This window comes from Rhincodon typus, chromosome 12 (genome assembly GCF_021869965.1).
Source record: "Rhincodon typus isolate 14 chromosome 12, sRhiTyp1.1, whole genome shotgun sequence".
Classification (NCBI taxonomy): Eukaryota; Metazoa; Chordata; class Chondrichthyes; order Orectolobiformes; family Rhincodontidae; genus Rhincodon; species Rhincodon typus.
In genome coordinates this window covers 44,721,764-44,745,968 of record NC_063343.1, presented here as the reverse complement: position 1 = coordinate 44,745,968, position 24,205 = coordinate 44,721,764, and the positions used below count along the sequence as shown (strand labels likewise).

The 24,205-nt window shown below is 40.8% G+C and overlaps 1 protein-coding gene across 6 annotated transcripts; it reads left to right on the top strand.

The window, feature by feature from the left end:
* The first annotated feature begins 487 nt into the window (after positions 1–487).
* Positions 488–23,490, top strand: LOC125484519 (cyclin-dependent kinase-like 2). Of its 6 annotated transcripts, none has more exons than XM_048603517.1 (5): positions 489–616; positions 4,915–7,530; positions 13,171–13,358; positions 19,509–19,703; positions 23,308–23,490. In XM_048603517.1, the coding sequence occupies exons 3-5, from the start codon at positions 13,191–13,193 to the stop codon at positions 23,488–23,490; spliced, it is 546 nt and encodes a 181-aa protein (XP_048459474.1). In that variant the 5' UTR covers positions 489–616; positions 4,915–7,530; positions 13,171–13,190. The 6 variants fall into 6 exon arrangements, with proteins under 6 accessions (XP_048459478.1, XP_048459474.1, XP_048459475.1 ...); XM_048603518.1 differs by lacking the exon at positions 489–616 and adding an exon at positions 711–763; XM_048603516.1 differs by lacking the exon at positions 489–616 and adding an exon at positions 2,278–4,273.
* Positions 23,491–24,205: the final 715 nt, after the last annotated feature.

Sequence of the window (24,205 nt, the reverse complement as noted above, 5' to 3'; positions counted from 1 at the left end):
CTGTCATCAGCCCGGTACTGACGCTGTCGTCCAATTAAGAGACCATTTACTAGCCCGGTACGGTTACAAATGGCCAATCATTTTTCCGAGATGTCGCCGGCCACAGCCAATCACAGCTTACGCCCAATAAACCAATCGGAACTGGCCTATGTCGAACTATATCCAATCATAACCCAAAAGCTGAGTGACGCAGCACAGGTCGAAGAGAAAAAGGATATAGCGGCACTTTGACCTTTGCAGGGGGTGGAGGGCAACGTTGATTATGAGACAATTATCAGCTCTTTGCTCTTTCCCGTGTCTGCAGAAGTCGTTGCACGGGTTATACTTCACTGTAGCATGTGTTCTAATGGTTCTGGTGAGGAAGGGATCATTTTTCCCCGCCCCGTCATTTCGTGGAATATTCCCAACTTCTGACGCAATTGAGACGTCGGAGGACAGTGGGACGTTACCTGGCAACGGGAGGCGGGTGGGGTGGGCGTAGCCTCAGCTTGAGGAGCTGGGCAGTTGAGGAATCGGAGACAACAAAGTGCAGAGCTGGATGAACACAGCAGGCCAAACAGCATCGTAGGAGCAGAAAGGCTGACGTTTCGGGCCTAGACCCTTCATCAGAAAAGCAGTTGAGGAATAGTGGGAGGGTGCCTGGTTGTTTGGGTTGGGGAGGGGTGGAAGTGGTGCGGAGCATCGTCATGGGAGGGTGGGAGTGGGCGTGTCCGGGGCCAAAGCTGTGAGGCGGCGTTGAAGCTCTCTGTTCTCCCGGTTGGAGGTAGGAGGGAGATCTTGTACAGTGTGAGAACCCGAGGTGGTCATGTTTGGATGGAGTGAGGATCGTTAAATGTATTCGCTGCAGTCTGCTGCGTCTGTGCTGGCGATAATTTTGCAGCAGTTAAACAGTGGCAGTTGCTTGGAGAGAATGGAAGGAACTCGCAGAATCATACAGTACAGAAGAGGCTTTCGGCCCGTCGAGTCTGAACCGTCAAGTGCTAGGTTGTGAGGTTACCCGTGTCAAATACCCTCTTAAGCAGTGCATTCCAGACCCCCACCACCCTCTGGCTGAAAGACAAATTCCTCAAATCCTTTCTCTACTTTCATTTTAACTTTGTGCCCCATGGTTCTTGACCCTTTGACTAAGGGGAAAGGCTGATTTGTATTCAACTTGCCCATGCTGCTCAAAATAGTATAAACCTGCATCAGCTCTTCTTAAACCTTCTCAGCTCCGAAGCAAGAAACCCAAGCTTATACATCCTGTCTTCATAATTTGTGTTCTCTTTTCTCCTGTTACTCCTTCCAAAGTACATCACCTCACGTATTTCAGAGTTAAATTCCATCAGCCACTGATCTGCCCATTTGACTAATCCGTTTGTATCTTTCTTTATCCTAACACTTTTCTCCTCCTTCTCACTGTCAACCACCCCACCCAATCTTTGCCTCATTCATAAACTTATTTAGCATTCAAACCCACATTCTCATCAACATCATTTATGAATGTCACAAATATTACAGGATTTTCTAAAAACCGAAAGAACTGCGGATGCTGTAAATCAGGAACAAAAACAAAGTTGCTGGAAAACTCAGCAGATCTAGCAGCATCTGTGAAGGAAAGAAGAGTTAATGTTTTGGGTCTGGTGACCCTTCCTCAGAACCATTCTGAGTGTAAAAGAGTGTAAAAAGAGGCCATTCAGCCCATCATCTGCACTGACCCTTCAAAGTGCATCCCACCCAAATTCAGCCCCCTACCCTGTATTTACCCTGGCCAATCCACCTAGCCTGCACATTCCTGGATACTACAGAGCAATTTAGCATGGGCAATCCTGCGCATCATTGGACTGTGGGAGAAAACCAGATCACCTGGCGGAAGCCAACACAGACACAGGAAGGAGATAGTAGCAACTGCCCATGCTGGACTCTGAGATAACAAGGTGTAGAGATGGATGAACACAGCAGGTCAGGCAGCATCAGAGGAGCAGGATGGCTGACGTTTCGGGTCTGGACCCTTCTTCAGAAATGGTGGAGGGGAAGGGGACTCTGAAATAAATAGAGAGAGGGGGAGGCGATGATGGAAGGTCCCCCGACCTCATCTCAAGACCAGCCCAGCTCGTCCCTGCCTCCTTTACCTGTCTGTCTTTTCTCCCACCTATCCACTCCTCCCACCTCACTGACCAACACCCATCCCAACTCCCTACCTACACTCACCTTTACTGGCTCCATCCCCGCCTCCTTGACCTGTCCGTCTTCTCTCCACCTATCTGCTCCTCTATCCACCTTCCATCATTGCCTCCCCCCCTCTATATTTATTTCAGAGTCCCCTTCCCCTCCCCTATTTCTGAAGAAGGGTCCAGACCCAAAACGTCAGCTTTCCTGCTCCTTTGATGCTGCCTGGCCTGCTGAGTTCATCCAGCTCTACACCTTGTTATCACAGACACAGGAAGAGCATGTTCACTCCACACAGGCACTCACCCAAGGCTGGCATCAAACCTGGTTCCTGGCATTGTGAGGCAGCAGTGCTCACCATTGAGTCACCGTGCCACATTTTACAGGATGTATAATAGGCAATATTACAGAGATATACAATTGAGGTCTTTAATGAAGGAGCTGAAAATAGTACATGGGAAATGGAGCCAGATTGTGTTTGTACATTATGCTGCTCTGATTATTTTATTCATGAGGCTAGTAGACCTTTAAGGTCCATCTGCGCAGTTTGTATTTGACTTGGAACTGGAGCATGTTGTTAGTAATATTCCCTGCAATAGTCAGAGCTGTTGGTTCCTCAACTGAAGGAGTATTTTATCTGTAGGATGGACACAATTATTAATACTGTTTGTTTGAAAGAGCCAGGTTGAAGAGAATAAATATTAAATAAAATTCTGTATTATAGACATACTGTAGAAGATTAAATAAGATTCACATGTCTACCTTGAATTGTGGAAGCAACTTAATTGAACAAGACTGAGTAAGGACAGTCAACATGGCTTTGAGCGTGGGGAATCATGTCTAACCAACTTGATTGACGTTTTGAAGACATAATGAAGAAGATTGATGAGGGCAAAGCAGTGGATGTGATCTATATGGACTTCAGTAAGGTGTTCAACAAGGTTCCACATGGTAGACTGGTTAGCAAGGTTAGATCACGTAGAATACAGGGAGAACTAGCCAGTTGGATACAGAACTGGCTGGAAGATAAAAGACAGAGGGTGATGGTGGAGGGTTACTTTTCAAACTGGAGGCCTGTGACGAGCGGTGTGCCACAAGGATTGGTGCTGGGTCCACTGCTCTTTGTCATTAAATGAATGACTTGGATGTGAACATAGGAGGTATGGTTAGTAAGTTTGTAGATTACACCATAATAGGAAGCGTAGTGAACAGTGAAGAAGGATATCTCAGAGTAAAACGGGACCTTGATCAGTTGGGCCAATGGGCCGAAGAGTGACTGATGGAGTTTAATTTAGATAAATGTGAGGTGCTGCATTTTGGAAAAGCATCAGGGCAACACCTATACGCTTAATGGTAAGGTCCTGGGGAGTGTTGCTGAACAAAGAAACCTCGGAGTGCAGGCTCATAGTTCCTTGAAAGTGGAGTCGCACATAGACAGGGTAGTGAAGAAGGCATTTGGTATGCTTGCCTTTATTGGTCAGTGCGCTGAGTATAGGAGTTGGGAGATCATGTTGCAGCTGTACAGGACATCTGTTAGGCTACATTTGGAATACTGCATTCAGTTCTGGTCTCCCTACTATTGAAAAGGATGTTACCAGCATTGGCGGGTTTGAACGATAAGGAAAGGCTGATTAGGCTGGGCCATTTTCCCTGGGCGTTAGAGTAACTTTATATAGAAGTTTATAAAATCATGAGGGGCATGGATAGGGTGAATAGCCAAGGTCTTTTCTCAAGGGTGGGGAAGTCCAAAACTAGAGGGCATAGATTTAAGGTGAGAAGGGAAAGATTTAAAAGGACCTAAGGGGCAACATTTTCACATAGAAGGTGTTACCTGTATGGAATGAGCTGCCAGAGAAAATGGTGGAGGTTGGTACAATTACGACATTTAAAGGCATCTGGATGGGTATATGAATAGGAAGGATTTAGAGGGATATGGGCCAAATGCTGGCAAATGAGACTAGATTAATTTAAGATGAGTTGGACCAAAGGGTTTGTTTCTGTGCTGTACAAGTCTATGACTCTAAATGCCCAGTGATTTCCATATTGTAAAAGTGAAAAATGTTCGAGTCTGTTGAGACATTGCGTTGGAGGACAAAGACATGTCATTTGAAGTTGATAGAGGCAGGTAAGAGGTGCAGAGGGAATGCCCAATATGAACAAACATCAAGTATCGGGTAGTTCTTGCCCTTTAATCGGAGTAGACAATATCTGTTAAATTTAGAAGACAAGCAAAGTACGCTCACTTTATCCGTGGTTAGTTTTATTCAGACTGTAATTTTAAAAATAAATCCGCACAGGAGGGCTTGTGAAGTCTGTGCTGACATTTATGAGGAGCAACAAACGCGATAGATGGGGACCGAAAGAGCTGTGGATGATGTAAATCAGGACCAAAAACAGAAGTTGCTGGTTAAACTCAGCCGGTCTAGCAGCATCTGTGATGAAAAATCAGAGTTAACGTTTCGGATCCGGTTCTGAGGAAGGGTCACCAGACCCGAAACGTTAACCCTGATTTTTCTTCACAGATGCTGCCAGACCTGCTGAGCTTTTCCAGCAACTTCTGTTTTTGTGCAATAGATGTTTAAACATTTCGAGGAACATACAGGGCACGTTTTCCAACTCAAACAAAAGTTGAATGAGTGATTTTAAACTCCCGATCCTCTTCCTGAGGGTTAACTCTGAAAGCCTGCCTGCAAAGCAAAACAAGGAAACACACTTTGAAGAAGTCACGCCGGACTTGAAACGTAAACTCTGTTTCTCTCTCCACAGCTGTTGTCAGCCTGGCGAGTCTCTCCAGCATTCTCCATTTGTTAGGGAAATACATTGTCTAGCTTCCATCTTTCCTGAAGAAGGTAAAGTCTAGAAAGCAGAGCGCCGGGGAAGACAATTTGAAATGAATCATCGCCTTGTGCCTTCCTCCTCGGTTCCGCGTTCTATACTCATGGCCGAGAAGTCAAAGTTCTATTGTTTGTAGTAACCGAGCGAGTTGCTATGGGAGCGGTGGACAGCCCTGTTATTGACACTTTGAGAACAGAAAGGACGAGATCAAAACCATTCACAGCAGGAACGATGGCTGTGGGACTAACACGTGCCTCTTGAATAAGTGTAACGTTGACCTCCGGTCAGATTGAAAGCAGAACAATATTGCAGTCTCTGGCCATCAACCGAATGGATTTTCTTTGCTAAAAGAGTGATTACGCCAAAAATAAAACAAGTTCAACGACGCAGGATGGATGTGCCTGAACACCTTAAGCCCACTCTCGATTTTCAATAATTGTACTCATTCTTACATAGGTAGGTTTTGTGGGAAGGTCTCTTAAAATAATAATATATATTTAAGGGAATTAGCAAGAATTTATTCATTTAAACGATTCCGTAGGGTCTCAGGAGATAAGGTAGCATTTGTGCAGAGAAAAACACGACTTAATGTCTGACAGGTTTAGTATTTCCAACTAAAAACGAACAATGCTGGAGATCACAGCGTGTCAGGCAGCATTCATGGAGAGAAATCAAGCAACGTTTGGAATCTGGATTTCCAGCATTTGCTGTATTCTTTTCACACTATAGCATCTGTATTGCAGAGGAGTGGTAATCTCCAATCCCTCTACTTCCCAAACTTTGAAAATCTAGTTAATTCATAAAGCAAGATTTGCATTTACATATTGTTAAAATCACCGTAAAAACTAACAACTTTTAAAAAGCAGTAAATATTTCAATTGGCTGACACAGGGGAGTCACACAACATTTCAGGTTTTAAGACTCTTAAACTAATACACTAAACTTCAGAAAAGGTATTCCCCATTAACCTCTGAACACAGCCAACAATCTTGTGTCATGTCAATACAGTACATTGTACTCTCAGCTTAAAGTTACCCTTGTGTTTAAATTCTGAAGCTCCTTCTGGCTTTAATTGGATATCTGCAGCTGTCCACCCAGGGTAAATCTCATATGTTATTTTAAACAAAGTTTCTGAACCAAATCTTTTGAGCATAATCAAATGGTCTTCCAGCAGTAAGGTACCAAGTCCTGACTGCTTGGTCTTTTATCTACATAAGCTTTATTTCTTTGAACAGAGAATCTGTCCTCATCAGCTTCTGTCCTCTGCTTGGTGGTTAACCCACAAATTGTCCTTACTTCATATCTGGCATGTAACACCTGTTTCCAGTCTTCTTCCCCTAAACTCTGACTAATATTTAGAGTGTGAGTTTGAGCATGACAAGACCTGCTTCCACATCCTTTGTCTACTGTCAATGAGTTTTGTTTTGAGTTTCTGTCCCTACAAATGTAGGTCACATGGTTTTTCTCTGGTACACTTAAATTGGGGATGGGTTTGCCTTTGGGCTTATTTCATCAGAGGTTGTAGCTTCCTCGCCAAACTGGTCCCTTTTATCTTGAATTGAAAGAGACTATTTAGAACCTAGCCATCTAATGAGTATAGGAATTGATGGACAGGACAGATGAATGTGTGGAGGAAGAGTTGGAGCAGAAGGGAGGGCCTTAGGTTTCTGGTTCACTGGGGTTTGTTTCTGGAGAAGGTGGGACCTGCATGAGTTCGACAGCTTGGACCTGAACTGGAATGGGACCCCAAATCCTTGCTGGGAAATTAGCTAATGCAGTTGGTGGAAGTTCAAACTCAATTGACAGGGAGATAGGATACAAGATGGAGACACAATAGTGGGTGACGTACAGACAAGTATAGTATAAAAGCTAAGACAGTCTAGAAGTAGTGTGAATATAGTCAATTTAGGGCTCAAGGGTGCATAGTAAGGCTGGAATGGTATTTATTTTAATTCAAGGAGTCTCGCAAATAAAGCAGATGGTTTGAGGATGTTGACTAATACATGGGGATGTGATATCCTGCTGTCATGGAAATATGGTTGAGAGGGGAACAGGACTAACAACTCACTATTCTGGGGAATAGAATCTTTTGGCAAAATACAGGGGGCTGTAAAAGAGGAGGTGGTGTCGCAATATTGAGCAAGGGTTTTTACTGCAGTAAGGAGGGATAATACCTTAATGAGGCCATATGGGTAGAATTTTATAAAATACAAGGGAGCAATTACTTTATTAGGGGTGTATGTTAGACCCCCAAACAGTCAAGGAGAGATAGAAACACAGATATGTCAGCAAATCCCAGGGCAGTGTAAAAATAATAGGGTAATAATAGGGGACTTCAGCTTTCCTGATATTAACTGGGATAGGCAAAATATGAAAGGCTCAGAGGAAGCAGATTTCTTAAGAAGTGTGCAGGAAAGCTTTTTTGACCAGCACGTGGAAAGGCCTGCAAGAAAGAGACAGCAGTCCTGGACCTAATTTCAGGGAATGAAGCCAGGCCTGCAATGATGGGGGAGCATTTCAGTGATGATGACCAATAATCAGTTTAAGGTGATTATGGACAAAGATGGATTGGAAGTAAAGGTTCTGAATTAAGAAAAGGCTGGTTTAATAAGATAAAATGGGATCTGGCCAAAGTGGGCTGAGAGCAGCCATTTGCAAGAAAATCCATATCAGTGCACGAGGAGATATTCAAAAGGGTAATAGAGAGAGTGCAGAGCCAACATATTCTCAAAAAGGTGAAAAAGAATGGGACCAACAACTGCAGAAAATGTTAGATGTCAGATGATTGGATAATGAAAAAGAGGAAGCTTATGGGAGATGCTAAAGTTTCAAAACAGTGGATGCCCTAGGGGAGCATAATGTAAGGACTGTGTCTTTTTATTTTTTCTAAAAAAAAGTGGCTGAAAGAGAAAGAGTTATTTTAAAACTCAGCATTTGAAAGAGTGTTTGCAGAGAAGGTGTACAAATGCAACTAGTAGCAAGAAATTGATTTGTTTATGGACTAGTGACAGTTATCAATGACGGAGACTGTTTTGCTTGCCAACAACTTCTCAGGTAACTGAACAGTTTGGAGCTGGAAAGTGTTCAGTTTCTTCCCAGCTTGGGAGTGATCTCTTTGTTCTCCGCAGTCACAAGTCACAATAAACCCCAACAATAGCAGTTTATCTTCCTGCTGTGGATTTTAACTGATAAGTCAGACACTTGTTAAGAATGAATCAGCAACCTTATGTCTCTCACCAACCAGTGGAAGCAACTGGAGAAAAATGACTGAAGCAAAGTACTGGCGGCAGAAGAATCAAAGGATCATCTCAGCCACAGAATCTGGAATAAAGACTACCAAACTGTCTTTCCAGACCTTCCCTATGGCCATAATCTATTTTAGCCCGTCTGTTTGTGTGTGTAAGGGGGAATATATAAATGGATTTTAACATTCTAATTAGTAGAGATCTATGCCAATGTTTTTTTTTTAAACTCTTTATCTGTAACTATAGTCTACTTACTTGTAATAAATAGTTCATAATAAATAATTCGTATAGAAACCTGGTCCATGCTTTCTATCAATCTGGTACTGAAAGTCAGGTAAATTGGCGAAATTTTGCGTACTTCATAGAAGCTTTAGCTTTTGTGATGACTCTGGGAATAGTGGGGCTCAGTTTTAACCACATTACCCCAGTGAGTTTTAACAGTAGAAAGTATGGTAGATGGGGGATTACTTAGAAAAGAAATGGTGAAAGTGAAGAGGTGACACGAAAAAACATTGGTATTTAACATTAAGGAATTTGTAAGTATATTAGAGGCAAGACAATAACCAGGGAAAGAGTAGGGCTGATCAGGGACCAAAGTGACAATCTGTGTATGGACCTGGAAGATATAACTGAATACTCCACATCTGTATTCACTGTAAAGGAGCATGTTATAGATGGAGAAATCAAGCAGAGAGACCGTGATATACTTGAACAAATTGAGAAGGAGGAGGAATTAGTGGTTTCGGCAGGTTAGAATGTGGATGAATCCCCAGGCCCAGATGAGATGTATCCCAGGCTGATATGGGAGGCAAAGAAGGAGATTGCAGTGACTGACATTAATTTTCAAATCCTCTCTGGCACATGAGGAATGGTAGATGACTGGAGGACAGCTAATGTGGTACCATTATCCAAGAGGGTGATAAGGATAAGCCAAGAAGTTTCAGGGCAGTGAGTCTAACATCTGAGGTAGGGAAGCTATTGGAAAATGTTCTGAGACACAGCATTAAACCCCACTTGTAGAGGCAGGGATTACTCAGGAATAGTCAGCATAGTTTGTAAGGGGGGAGGGGTCATGTCTAACAAATTTAAATTTTTCAAGGAGGTAACTAGGTGAGTAGATGAGGATAGTGTAGCTGATCTAATCTATACGGACTTGATTAAGACCTTTCATAAGGCCTTGCCTGGCAGGCTGGTTAAGAAATTAAGAATCTATAGAATCCAGGGCAAGTTTGAAAATTGGAGCCAAAATTAGTTAGTGGCAGAAGCAGAGGGTGATGATCAAATAGTATTTTTGTGACTGAAAGTTTTTTTGTAGTTGTAGACCACAGGGTTCTGTGCTAATCTCTTGCTGTTCGTTGTGTACATTAATGGTCTAGACACAAATGTAGGAGATATGGGGTGGGGGGGGTAAGTTCATAGATGACAGAAAAATTGGTGCAATAATTATCAGGGAGAAATGCCTTTGACTACAGGATGATGTGGACAGGTTGATCAGATGAGCTGAACAATGGCAAATGGAATTTAATTCTGAAACATGAGAGTTGATGAATTTTGAGAGGACAGTTTGGCAAGGGAGTAGATGTTGACTAGTAGGACCTTATAAGTACAGAGGATGAGGGTGACCTTGGTGTGCATGTCCATAGATCATTGATGGCAGCAGGACAAGTAGGTAAGGTTTTTAAGAAGGCATGTGGGATATTTGCCTTTATTAGTCAATTGAATGCAAGAGCAAAGAATTTATGATGGAGCTGTATATAATATTAGGCCACAGCTGGAGTACTGCATGTAGTTCTGATCACCACGTTGTAGGAAGAATGTGATTGCTGTAGAGAAGATGCAGATGAGATTCACAAGGATGTTGCCTGGGTTGGAGTGATTCGGTTATGAAGCGAGATTAGACAGTTGTTCTTCCTGAGAGCAGAGAAGTCTGAGGGGAGACCTGATTGAGGTGCACAAAGTTGTGAGGGCCAGAAACAGGGAAATTAGGGAAAAATGTTTCCCTTAGTAGAAGGGTTGATAACCAGGGCCTCAATTTTAATGCAAGAAGCAGGAAGTTTCGAGGGGATTTGAGGAATTTTTATTTCACCTATAAGGGTCTTGAACTCAAAGCCTAAAAGCATGTTAGATGCAGAAACCTTCAAAATATTTAATAACTATTATAACACTTGCGACACCAATGTATATAAGTCAATGGGCCAAGTGCTGGAAAATGCGATTAGAATAGGTTGATGCTTGGTGACTGGTTCAGATACAATGGCCAAAGGGCCTCTTTATGTCCTGGAAAAGCTCTTTAACTCCATAACTCTATCTTAGAAAATACATAATTTGTGACACCAGTGCCTTTCACAATCACTGAATTTCTGAATTGGAGTACTTCTGAACTGCACTCCCTACAATTCTTTCCTCTGCAGACCTCCAAAGCCTGTGCACAGCAACCACGTGTGAATCTGGAGGTCAGTGCTGGGAATGCCATCAGCATGCCAGTATTGACACTGTTGCAATGTAGCAACTAAATTAAAATATTAAATTTTCTTACTGTTATATGAAGAAGGGCTTAGTAAAACTGTTGTGGGATTTCATAGATTCAATACCAAAAATATTCCTCAGATGAAGTGGAGCTGGAGGATGCAAGATAGTTAGAACAGGGTGGGCAATATAATTTCGAACATATATTAGTCATATGTTTTGTCACTGTTATATTTCCATTATAGATCTCTTTAACCATATTTATTATGGAACTGACTCTGTCAATGTGCTTTATTATATCTACAGCACCTCCATTGCTGGATACTAATTTACAGTGTGCAAAGCTTACATAAGTTTCCATTATAAATGTGGACACAGGAATCTTAATTGAAAAATGAGTAGGAGGCACATGCAGATGAGAGGTTTTTTTTACATGTGTGATTTTATGTTCACCAGCTCTGGTCAGTTATGCCCTGAGTATGTGTTGTTATTAAGACTTTCATTACAAAACATCAAGCTGCTGTGATTTATTTCTAACACGCATTTTACAGTTTTTTGCCCCTGACATTTTCTCAGTTTCAGCATCATTCTAGGAATTAGACCCACTATCCCATATGCCTTTTTATCGACCTTATCTGCCTGTCCTGCTGCCTTCAAGGACCAAGGTCCCTCTGATATTCTGTGTTTCCAAGGTCCTACCATTTAGCATGTACTCCCTTGCTTTTTTAGTCCTCCCAAAATGCATCTCTTTACACTTTTCAGCATTAAATTCTATTCACCACTGTTCTCCCCACTGGCCAGCCTGTCTATATCACCTCTGTTACATTTTACAGTTTTTTGCAGTAGATAGTTTCTGGGTTTCAGCATCATTCTAGGAAACAGACCCCTAGGAACCCCTATAATGTGTTGTGCAATATGTTATGTCCAATACTTTCAGCCATGGATTAGCACACTTGATTGTGAATCTGAGGGTTGTATTCCAGAGATTTTAGTGCAAAAATATAGGCCAATAGTGTGCAGCAATGCTGGAAGCTTCATCATTCAGATAAGAGATTAACCTGATGTCGGTAGGAAAGATTTCCATGGTACTGTTTTGAAGACGCGCAGGGAAGTTTTTATTCTTCCTGCAGTATCTTTGTCAATGGTCATCTATCAATTAACACTACTACCCTCATAACCACAAATCCAAAGTTCCCATTCATAGAAGGGAGGAAGGGCTTGCATTTCTGTGGCACCTTTCACAAATTAAAGCTATCTCAAATTACTAGCAAAGGAGTACTTTTGAACTGTAAACACTGTTATGCAATGTAAGGAGTACTCAAATATCCAATATTTAAACCTTATCTGCAAGAGCAAATTGTTGCTTCTCTGTACCACACCTAACTTTTGTTGTCCACTTTTGAACTTAGTCTTATCTTTTCTTTGCCGTGCTCCAAAATCATTATTCCTCTTCTTTTAAATGAGAATCACACTGATGCTTTGACTCAGAATGATAAATTCATCAGCATTTCAATCTGAATGACGAATTAATTTGGAAGCTACAATTCTGCATAAGATGATATGATGAAAGTGCCAGAGTTATGTTAAAGAAATAAAAATAAAAGATTTTAAATTCTGTATTTAAATAGCTTGTTGTACATTAACATCTTTGGGATAGCTTCCTCTGTCATAGTAACTCTCAGAATCCAACACGTTCACTGGCATTCCAATCCCAATGGATTGCTAAAATAAGATGTCAGACACTATCAAGCCAACCTTTGGATTGAAATGTTAACTGTAGCTTGAAATAGCAACAGTTAACACATACCAATGTCATTAATGCTTTATAACATGGACCTGTCAAAGAGTTTTTCCATTTGTTTAATTGCTCCAGTACAAAAATCAACATCACAAATAAAATGTTGAATTATATCACAAAAGCAGAGAAGCAAGAGTCACATGATATCGTACATAGTATGGTCAGATTTCATTGAATATTCTGTTCATTTTTGGCCACCAGCCTCAATAAAGGCATTCACACCCGAGAGCAGTGAGAAACACAAGACAGCCTATCAATTTCTGTGAGTTGTCGTCCTGAGCAATGTCTGTCCTTCAAAGATGGAAAAAGAAAGTCAATAATTAAAGCTGTTTTAAACACTCCTCAGCCCATAATGCAATGAAAGATATATTCTTCTGCTTCTACCAATTTTACTTTGTCCTCCTGGAGAAACATTTGCTTCTGCTTCAGTGCTGAACTTAGATAACAGCTGGGCTTAGTAATTCAGTATGGAGTGAATTGTAGATGCAAATGTCACCTCCAAGTTTTTAACAGTGTGCACGAGCATGATCCAATTCAACTTCACATCCGCTTTATTATAATTTGATTTCATTGAAAGAATTGGGAATAACATATCATTAATGAAATGCATTTTCCATACATTTTAACAGAATATAGTCCAGAACTCTTAATAGTAAAATGTGATACATTTTGATGCAGGTTAAAAAACAAACCTCGGAATGGAGATGTATGAGAATTTAGGACTAGTGGGAGAGGGCACTTATGGATCAGTAATGAAATGTAGGCACAGAGAGACAGGACAAATAGTTGCAATCAAAAGATTTCAAGAACGAGAAGATGACCGACTGGTAAAGAAAATTGCTGTAAGAGAAATACGATTTCTGAAGGTAAGAGCATGAATTATTATTAATTTGCGGGGGGAAATTTCATTTAAGATGTTGGGGTGGATTTATTAAAAAGGAAATGAGATTTCCCAAATGTAATAGTGGATAAATCTACCATTGTCTTTATATAAAGTCATTTACAACAGGAATATCCTAGATTTAGCTTTTGGTCCATGTTCCTAAATATCTGCTGGGATTAATTCATGGATGTTCCAATATTCGTTACTTCTTTGGCCTAGGGAAGGGAAATAATTGGGATGAATTCTTAAATTAACTCTGCTGCTGAGGACAGATTTGTGTTTCTTGGAATCTCAACCTATAACACGTCCACTCTGACAACTCTCTAAGAATTGTAGAAAATGTATCAGCTTCACAATAGATATGTGACCTTGTAAAAACCTCTTAAACATTCAGCTACACAACTGATGAAACCTAAGTATGGTATCTGGCATTGGACAAGGACATTATGAAGATCAATGTGATGACCACTACACTGTTCTCTATTGGTCTATCTCCCACACTAAAGGTGGATGTCTGTCATATGACTGAGGAGGCAAGTCTGACACTTGGAGATAGAGGTGTTATCAGGAGGTTGGCGATGAGAATTGAACCGTGAGCAGCTGATGCTGAACCCTTGTATCTCAACTGATGGAACCAGTGTTGGTCAGTTTATAGGTCATGCCCAAAAGTGTTCTTGAAGACAGTGACAATGCCTTCATATTTAATGGTGGCTTATGTATTGTCTTCCAGGTATAATTAATCAGCATTTTAGCTGAGGATATTTTCAGATGAATTTATGCCAGAAAGGCTTGGAAGTTGTTTATGTGTGCTCGTAGATTCCTCTGATATCAATAACTCTAATGTTGCCAAGGTGTAAAATATTTGGAATGAGTTGCAGAGTCAGAGAGCAGAGTTGGGAAGGATTAGTTTGTCTGGTTTTTCAAGAGGTGGTCAAGGCTGCAACAGGATAAAATTGTCACTGAGGAGAGAAGTTAGAAGGAATTTATTCATACACCATTGTTGAGACATGGATAATTGCATGTTTTAAGGGAAAAAAAACAGTGCAAATACTTGAAACAAGAAAACAAAAGGAAATTGAAAAAGAATGGAACAGTGTGATTAAGTTTAGATTGTTCAGCATAGATATGGTGGGTCAAACAGCCTCTTGAAAGTGTAAAGTTCTTTGATCTCTTTAAAGTATTTGGCCTAAACCATAGAATTAGTTTGCAAAACTGGAAAACACTGCAAGTGCACATTGTGTCCTGTTATTCCTTATAAATAAAACAATTATTATGTGTTACTGCACCATAAGAATTATTAAGCTCATCTTCCATTGTACTATCATTGTAATTTGCATACACCAATATATCAGTTGAGGTCATTAGGTATTCATTTTCAGAGAAATACAATGTAAACTGTGGAAACCGAGGTCAATCAATCATAAAAGCTGCGAGGTCCAAAGAAATAAAAAAGATAATATTATTGATGCAGTTGGCCATAAATATTTATTCAGTTGTAAGTTGCTTTTTCAGTGGTCAACTCTTTACAGATCATGTCAACATTTTAAACTTGTTCATCAACTTGGTATGCTTGGCTATGTGATTTGTGAGGGGTTCATGATATTGTCTGTCTAGGCAGATCTCAAAATATTCTTGACTTTTGATAAACATCAATAATTGACTATCCATCTTGGGGTACACTCTAAGGTGACATGGATGATGATGGTGAATTAGAACTCAGTCAACCTAAACCTGGGCTGTTGCAAATCTGCATCTAAGCTCTCTGAAATTCAGAAAGAGGGAGTTGTCCATGAGGAGAAGGGGTGTACACTCCATTTCAGGTAAATGTAAACTGTGTCCTGGTGAACTTCTCAGCACCTTGGCTGGAAGACTGACGAGCATAGTGGTTGCATCTTATGCTGAGCAGGCACCTCGATGAGACAGCTTTTTCGTGTATAAGGTAATGGTTTTGAAAGGATTAATGTTGGGGACTGTAGTAATCTTCACCCAATCTGATGATGTCATACAGTGTTGACCGGGTAGAGAGGAATAGAGCTAGAGATCCGATGGAGACAGATGTGTCATCACTGTGTCTTGATAGCCTTATTTATTATGTTTAGCTAATGTAACTTACACCTATTGCTACCATACATTAAACTATACCTTGTTAAGATAAGTACGTCTTTTCATTAAGTCTCACAAGTTGTTCATACTCTACCATTGTTAACGGAATGGGCCCTTAGGTTCAGTACAAGTAAAAATAGCATTAGGAAGGGCTATGGTAGCACAGTGATAGTGGCCCTACTGCTGAGCCAGGAGGCCTGAGTTAATAGTCCCACCTACTCCAGAGATATGTCATTCCATGTCTGAACTGTTGATTAAAATAATTAAAGGCTGTTGTGGCACAGTCCTACCTCTAGGCCGGAAGGTACAGGTTCAAGTCCCACCTGTCCTGTAGGTGTCAAAACAGATTGATTAAAAATACTTAAAAAGGAGGATTTGTGATAATAACCAACTAATACCAACTGTTAGCTGGTAGTGGTTGGCTCAGACTTACATACAATATGCTGATCATCACTGGGATCATTGTTTAAATACCCACAAGGTAACAACAATGAAGAAAATCCATCAGATTGAGGCAAAAAAACTCTTCTGAAGGAAATTGAATTTACGCTTTAAATGCTTTGCTGCTTTAAGAACACTAAGACAATTAGCAGTTGCAAATGCTTGAATAGTCATCGTAACTCTGGAAAAAAACGAGGCAGAAACAGCTCTTCAGGTTAAAACCTTCACTTCAGACATGGTAAGGAGCACAAGGAAGTAGTGTGAGCTAGTAAGGGCTTAAAACCCTGGTCAAACTCGGCAGTTACAGAGCCATGAGAAGATAGATCTGTAGGGGTAGTCCCAATTTGAGACACAGCTGGTAAGTGACCATTTCAGAGCTCCATTTGTAAAGTTAAAAATCCCTGAGCAGCAAGGGGAAGAACTTCAAATTAACAGTACAAAGGATCACTCTAGGAAAGATAGAAGTTAATTGACCATTCATGATGAGCATCAATGCCATTGCAAGTGCACACCACAAGGCAGGGCTACAATCACAATGTGTAGGGCTGTGGATTTAATTTATATTCAGTATGCAGCATTGGAAATCCAACGGTGCAAATTAATGTGATAAAGGAGCAGTTTAAAATATAGAGAAGACAGATTCCAACAGAAGAAAGGATTAAAAGACTTAAGGCTTGGATAAGAATGAGACATTAATAATTTAAACCATGGTTTTAACAGGAAGATTTAGTCAGGACAGAAAGCTTTATTTGTAAAATTGTGAAAAGGAACATATGCTATATTTTAAGCCAGTAAGGGTGGGAATGTATCTATTTTGCCTGTGAAAAAATTAAAAACTTTCATCTTGACTGTAGAGAGTGGGAAAACTTCCATTTTGGCCATAAAAAGGTGGGATGAGCCCTATTAAACAGTACAGAGATGTAGCATTGTCGTAATACAAAATTTAAATGTATTAGAAGAAAATAAACGCATTACCACAATATGCAATGTGAAGCTTCTGCATTTCTGGAGTGCATCTTGTAGATAGTGCACACTGCTGTTACAAAGCGTCAGTGGTGGAAGGAGTGGATGCTTGCGGATGTGATGCTAATAAAATAGGCTGCTTTGTCTGGATGGTGTCAATCTGTTTGAGCATTGTTGGAGCTGCACCCATCCAGTCAGGTGGGGAGTATTCCATCACACTGCTGACTTGTAGATGGTAGACAGGCTTTGGGTAGTCAAGAGGTGAGTTACTCACTGCAGTATCCCTAGTCTTTGACCTGCTCTTGTAGCCACCATGCTTTTTTGGTGAGTCCAGTTGAGTTCTGGTCAATGGTAACCCCCAGGATGTTGATAATGGGGGAGTCAGTGATGGTAACACCATTGAATGTCAAGGGTTGGTGGTTAGATTGTCTCTTATTAGAGATGGTCATTGTCCGGCATTTGTAAGGCTCCACTGGTCAGCCCAAGCCTGGATATTGTTCAGATCTTGTTGCGCTTGAACATGGACTGCTTCAGTATCTGAGTCGTGAATGGTGCCGAAAATTGTATAATCATCGGCAAACATCCGCACTTCTGACCTTATGATGGAGGGAAGGTCGTTGATGAAGCAGCTGAAGATCATTGGGTCTCAGACACTATCCTGGTTGAACTCCTGCAGAGATGCTATGGAACTGAGAAGACTGACCTCAAACAACCACAACCACCTTCCAATGTGCCAGGTATGCCTCCAACCAGTGGAGAGTTTGGCCCCGAAACTCATTGATTCCAGGTTTACTAGGGCCTCTTAATGCCACTGTCAGTTGAATACAGTCTTGAAGGCAAGGACTGTCACTCTCACCACCTCTGGAGATGAACACTTTTGTACATGTTTGACCAAGGCTGTAATGAGGTCAGAAGCTAAGTGGCCCTGGCGGAACCCAAACTGGGCGTCACTGAGCAGATTATTGCTGAGCAGGTGCTGCTTGATAACACTGTTGATGACACCTTCCATCACTTTATTGATGATTGAGAATAGACTGATGGAGTGGTAATTGGCCAGGTTGGATTTGTCCTGCTCTTTGTATACAGGACATACCTGGGCAATTTTCTACATTGTTGGGTAGACACCAGTGTTGTAGCTCTACTGGGCCAGTTTGGCTAGGGGAGATGCAAGTTCTAGAGCTCAAGTCTTCGGTATTATTGGCGGAATGTTGTCAGGGCCCATAGCCTTTGCAGTATCTAGTGCCTTCAACCATTTCTTGATATCATGTGGGAGTGAATCGAATTTGCTGAGGATTGGCTTTTGTGACACTGGCGACCACTGGCGGAGGCTGAGATGAATCATCCATTTGTGGCTGAAGATTGGTGCGAAGCTTCAGCCTTACCGTACGTGCAAGATTTAATGTCAGAGATGAGCCAAATGCAAGCTTGGACATCTTGGAACAGAAAAACAGCTCCTAATAAATTGCTTCAAGACTAAATACAAAATTGCACGCTGAACAAGTAAACACACAATTGTATTTAATGTGACTTATTGCTGATTGTATTAAAAATTACTAAAATACAGTAAAAGACACAAATACCTATAAGTAATTTCTTTTGGGTTTTGGTAATTGCTTCGATCTGAGAACAAATATATTTCTTGAAAGAACGATTTAACAGAAGAGCTCAGCACACACTCTTGGTTGGGCAAAATAGGAGTCTTGCTTGAGACCCCAACGGAGATGGACACATTGTCAGCATCTCCTGATAGTCATGGTTATTATGTATAACTGGCTAACATAACTCGTATTTATTGCTTTCATGCAATAAACAACATCTTGCTAAGACAATTGCCACTTCTCATTGAGTATTGCAAATTGACCTTTGTTGATAAAATAGCCCCTACTTTCAGAGGAAAAGGAAGAATCTAGGGCTCATGTGACACAGTGGTAGTGTTCCTACCTCTGGGCCTGAAGGTCTGGTTTCAAATCCCACCTGCTACACAGGTGTGTAATAGCATCTCTGTACAGATTGATTAGGAAATATCTGAAAGGGAAGATCATAGGGCTTTTATGGTGCAGTGGTGTGTCTCTACTTCTGAGTTAGGAGGCCTGGGTTCAAGGCCTGCTCCAGAGGTGTTTAACAACATTTCTGAATAACTTGATTAGGAAATGTCTAAAAAAAAACTAACTGGAAATGTCCTTACCTCTGGGTCAGAAGGTCTGTGATCTCATCCCACCTACCCCAGATGTGTGATATAACATGTCAAACTAGTTGATTGTGAATAATTGCCTCCTGGAGCATTCAGCAGCTCCTTACCTCTGGATTGGAAGCTCTGGGTTCATGTCGCACCTGCGCTAGAGATATACGATAACATGCCTTAATGACAGATTGGTGCAGCGATCTAACCCAACCGTGAGTTGGATTGTTTGATCCTGTGGAACATGTAAACCAGCTGGAGGTGATATGTCCCCTTGAATTTTCTTTCCTCCAATTCTGATGCTCTTTTCTCACATTCCTGTTCAAATCAATGCCTCTTAGAATGAAGAATTAGTCTACTTTTAATTGTTCTTTTTAATGCAAAATGCAAGATTCCGTTGTGAATAATTACAATTTTCTTCTATCCATATTACTTAACATCTGACAGCAATTTAGGCATGAAAATCTGGTAAACCTTATCGAAGTGTTCAAGCAAAAGAAACGTTTATTCTTAGTGTTTGAGTTTGTGGATCACACTGTTCTGGATGATTTGGAACGGTTTCCAAATGGACTGGAGAGTAAAAAGCTCAGAAAGTGTCTTATTCAGGTATTAAGAGCCACGGAGTATCTTCACAAGAACAACGTGAGTAAAAACAACTGAGGACATTTAAAATTAAACATGAAATGCTTGTGACTTTGCCCACATCTGCATTTGATAAATATACGTTGTTTCGTATGTATTGTTTATATATATTCAGGCCCTGTTTTAACATCAATCTGTTAATGGTGCCTATATTGGTATTTAGCATGAGGAAATCTTTGCTCTAAAGTTGTTTCATGTTGGATCTGATGTAAAGTCATGTGACCTGATTGGAACCATTTGGATTGACCTTTCCCATCCCCTAACTATTTCCCTCAGTGACACTCTGGCTTGCAGCCTCTCCCAAAACTTGGCCCTCCCTTTCAGTGATCCTGTGGCTCACAGTCTCTCCTGCTCTTTGACTCTCCAGCCTTCCTGACCTTTCTGGTCACTGCTGACCCTCTGGCCTGTGGCCTTACCCTTTCCCTCACCCTCCCAGATTCTATTGACCTTCCATCCCATCACATCTCTGGCTTGTAGTTTATCTCCTGAAGATTGAAGCCACTCTAACTACTTATTTCCAGTGCCTTTGTTTACACTTTGATAGGGTAGCATAGGATAAAAGGGAGCAGCAAGAGGAGTGATGAGGAATGGGAAATTCAGTGAGGGGGAAGATCAAGGAGTAAAATGTATAACAAGTGGAAGGCTATTTAATCGTAGAATCAAAGAATCCCTACCACGAGTACAGTGAGAACAAGATGGCGGAGAGACAGCAAGGACGAGATAAGTAGAAAGAATTAACATACTTGCCTTATATTTTAAAATTTATTTTGTTTTAAATGGTATTTCATTTTTCAAAATGGGAATTCAGCAATGCAGAGAGATTGTGAGATAGTGGTAATATCAGAAGAAGTAATCAAGGCCAAGGCTTTTTACTGGGAATAATTTCAATCTGGTCACCTTTCATTCTTCTAAACTCCAATGCACACAAGTTCCAATCCACTCAACCTCTCCTCATAAGAAAATCTCTCCATACCCAGGATAAAGCTAGTAAACCTTCTCTGGATTGCCTCCAATGCAAGTATTTCTTTCCTTAGATATTTTGCACAAAACTGTTCACAGTATTCCAGCTATAGTGTGACTAGTGCTTTGTACAGTTTTAGCAAAACCTCCTTGTTTTTTGTACTGCATTCCCTTTGAAATAAAGGCCAACACTCCGTTTGCTTTCCCTTTGCCTGCTGAATTTGTACACTCAGTTTTTGTGATTGATGCACAAGGGTTCCCAAATCCCTGTCTGCTGTATGGTTCTGCAGTCTTTCTCCATTTAAATAATATTCAGCTCTTGTATTCTTCCTGCCAAAGTGGATAAACAGTGATCAAATGTGCCACCTCTTCTGGTTCTGTCCTGCTGGTGGGACAGGACATACCCAGGGATGATGATGGTAGCGTCTTGAATAATATTTGTAAGTTATGGTTTGAGATGACTATGTCAAGCTATTGCTTGACCAGACCATGAGAGAATTCTCTCAACTTTGGCTCTGAGCTCCAGATGTTAGTAAGGAGGACTTGGCAGAGTCAATGGGCATGAGCTTGCCATTGTCATATCTGGTGCTTCAGTTGTGTCAGGTGGTCCATGCAGTTTCATTCCATTCATTCATTTGAGACTTTTTGCAGTTCGATACAACTGAATAGTTTGCTATGTCATTTCACAGGATATTTAAGAGTCATTTGAGGACTCCCTAGGTACAGGATCCTCAAGAAATTGAATCCGTCAGTGGATTAAATAAAGCTGCCCTCAAATTTGCTCAGGTGTCCAAGCAGACACCCACTGTTCGGTCACTAGAGGCTTGCTAGAATGTTCAAAAACCTACCTGTACCTCTATTTACTCACCCTTTCTGGGCATCTTCCACTCAAACACAACTGAATTTTCAAGCAGGAATCTTAAACTTAAATGCTACATATTTATCCATAGGCTTGTAGGGTTTTGCAAACTAAAAATTCTCATAATGGCTTCTAGTGTTTTGGAAAGTAAAATGACAGTGAAGCCAGCAAAAGACAGTTAGAAATTGTGTGGGCAGGAAGCATTGATGGCAAAGATAGGAAGGGTGACTTTGATGCACTGTTACCAGTTGCTCCAAAACTTTATTCATAATTTGCTGAGTTATTGCTGTGATTGCTGTTGCATGAAATAACGATTCACTGGTGACAACTGCTCAATTAATCTATTGATTTGATGATGCACCATCTATTCATTTGTTGCCATGTTCACAGCTCTGTAACTTCATAAATTCACTGGTGCTCGTTTTCCTATTATGTAATTCATCCATGTATCTAATGATCCATTTGTTTATCCATGCCTGCTGTTGCATTAATTAATGGATTCATTGTTTTCTTTCCATTAATTGATGATTTATTTGTTCTTGTGCCACATTCATGAATTTATTATTCTGTTAGTTACCTTCAAGTTTATGAATTTATTCATTCATTCATTATTGCCTATGATATTGCTGGTACCTACTGCTCATCAGTTCATTACCAATATTTACATAACTGTAATTCCAGTTTTGTTTTATTGTTAACACTATGTGTTGTTTAGGTTTGAGTTGGCTTGTGATGGTTCAGATTTCCTATTTGTTTGTATGGAGTCAAATCGCTATTTTATGATTTATTATCATTTGCTTTCATTGCTTTTCATCTTCCAAAAAATCCCATGGCACCTTTTTATGACCATCTAAAAAGGCAGGTGAGATTGCATTTAAAATCGCACCTAAAAGACTGTGCAGCATTCCTCAGTACTCGGGTATCAAGCCAAATTTTGTGCTCACATCTCTGGTGTGGGATTTCGCTTCACAACCTTCTAATTCATGGTCAAGAGCTATGATCTGAACCATGGATGGCATTAGCTATATTACAGCGTTTCTTTAAATTTTCTTAGGGTGAACTTCCTAGCTCTTTAGAATTGCTCATGTTCAGTTGGAAACATACATAGAGTCACAGAGTCATACAGCATGGAAACAGTCCCTTTGGTCCAACCAGTCCATGCCAAACATAATCCCAAGATAAACTAGTCCTACCTGCCTGCTACTGGCTCATATCCCTCCAAACCTCTCCTATTCATGTACTCATCCAAATGTCTTCCTCAGGAAGTTCATTCTACACATGGACCAAGCTCTGTGTAAAAAAAAATTGCCCCTGATATCTTTTTTAAATCTCTCCCCTCTCACCTTAAAAATGTGTCCCCTCGCGTTGAAATCCCCCATCCTTGGGAAAAGACAGCTACCATTAACTCTATCTATACCCCTCATTATTTTGTAAACTTCTATAATGTCACCTCTCAACCTTCTATGCTCCTGTGAAAAAAGTCCCAGCCTATCCAGCCTTTCTTTATAACTCAAACCTTTCACTACTTAAGGAGGGAGGGCTTTACCAAGTGGGCTGCTGATGGTTATACACAGGGATTGAATGTGAGATGACCAGCACATGACCAAGTCCATTTATTTTTTACTGTTCAATACATTAGACACGTTAGTACCATGAAAGTGTATGTTGTTTGAATAACACTATTGTGATTTGAACTGGCTGTGTGCAGTTAAATGAATCCTTTGTCACTTGGACAAAATGTGTAAATTATTTTATTCTATTTTTCCTGCATTATTTCTCCTCCAGATAATTCATCGCGATATCAAACCTGAGAATGTCCTGATCTCAGGGTCTGGTGTTGTTAAACTATGTGATTTTGGATTTGCCCGTTCATTGGCTGCACCAGGAGAGCCTTACACAGAATATGTCGCCACTCGCTGGTACAGAGCTCCAGAGTTAGTAGTCGGTGACACCAAATATGGCAAGTAGGTACATATAGTAAGAAATGACATTCTTTTCTTTCTTTTACAAGCAGAAGAACACACAGCTATTCCCTCTAACAGGACTGCATTTCTTACTTGCAGATTAGTCCTTAGTCTGCGCAGAGCTAACTGATTTAAGTCAGGTGGAGCATATATTTCAATGTCCACAGGCTAGATAAAGGAAAAATCAACTAAAATCTCCAGTCAGTACCTATCCTGTACTTAGTGTTGTACAGGCACTTATGTGGGACCTCAGGAGGAAAAAAAATTCTGTCTCACTGTGATGCCCCTTAGGATGAATATCTGGCTAATAGTCATTTCCTGAGATCACTGCACATAATAATAATTTCAGGAGAAGAACTCAAAGACAAAAAAATGAGACAAATCAGGAAAGAAAAACCCCGTGACATTCTTGAAGCTTGCTGCCTTTGGCCTTGCTGATGTGGACTGGTCAGAAAATGGATTAGAGGGAATCAGAGATAGTAGGAACTGCAGATGCTGGAGAATCCGAGACAACAAGGTGCAGGGCTGGATGAACACAGCAGGCCAAGCAGCATCATAGGAGCAGAGAGGCTGACGTTTCGGGCCTAGACCCTTCATCAGAAAAGGGGGAGGGGAAGGGGGTTTTGAAATAAATAGGGAGAGAGTGGGAGGCGGATAGAAGAGGGATAGAGGAGAGGATAGGTGGAGAGGAAACAAACAGGTCGAAGAGGCGGGGATGG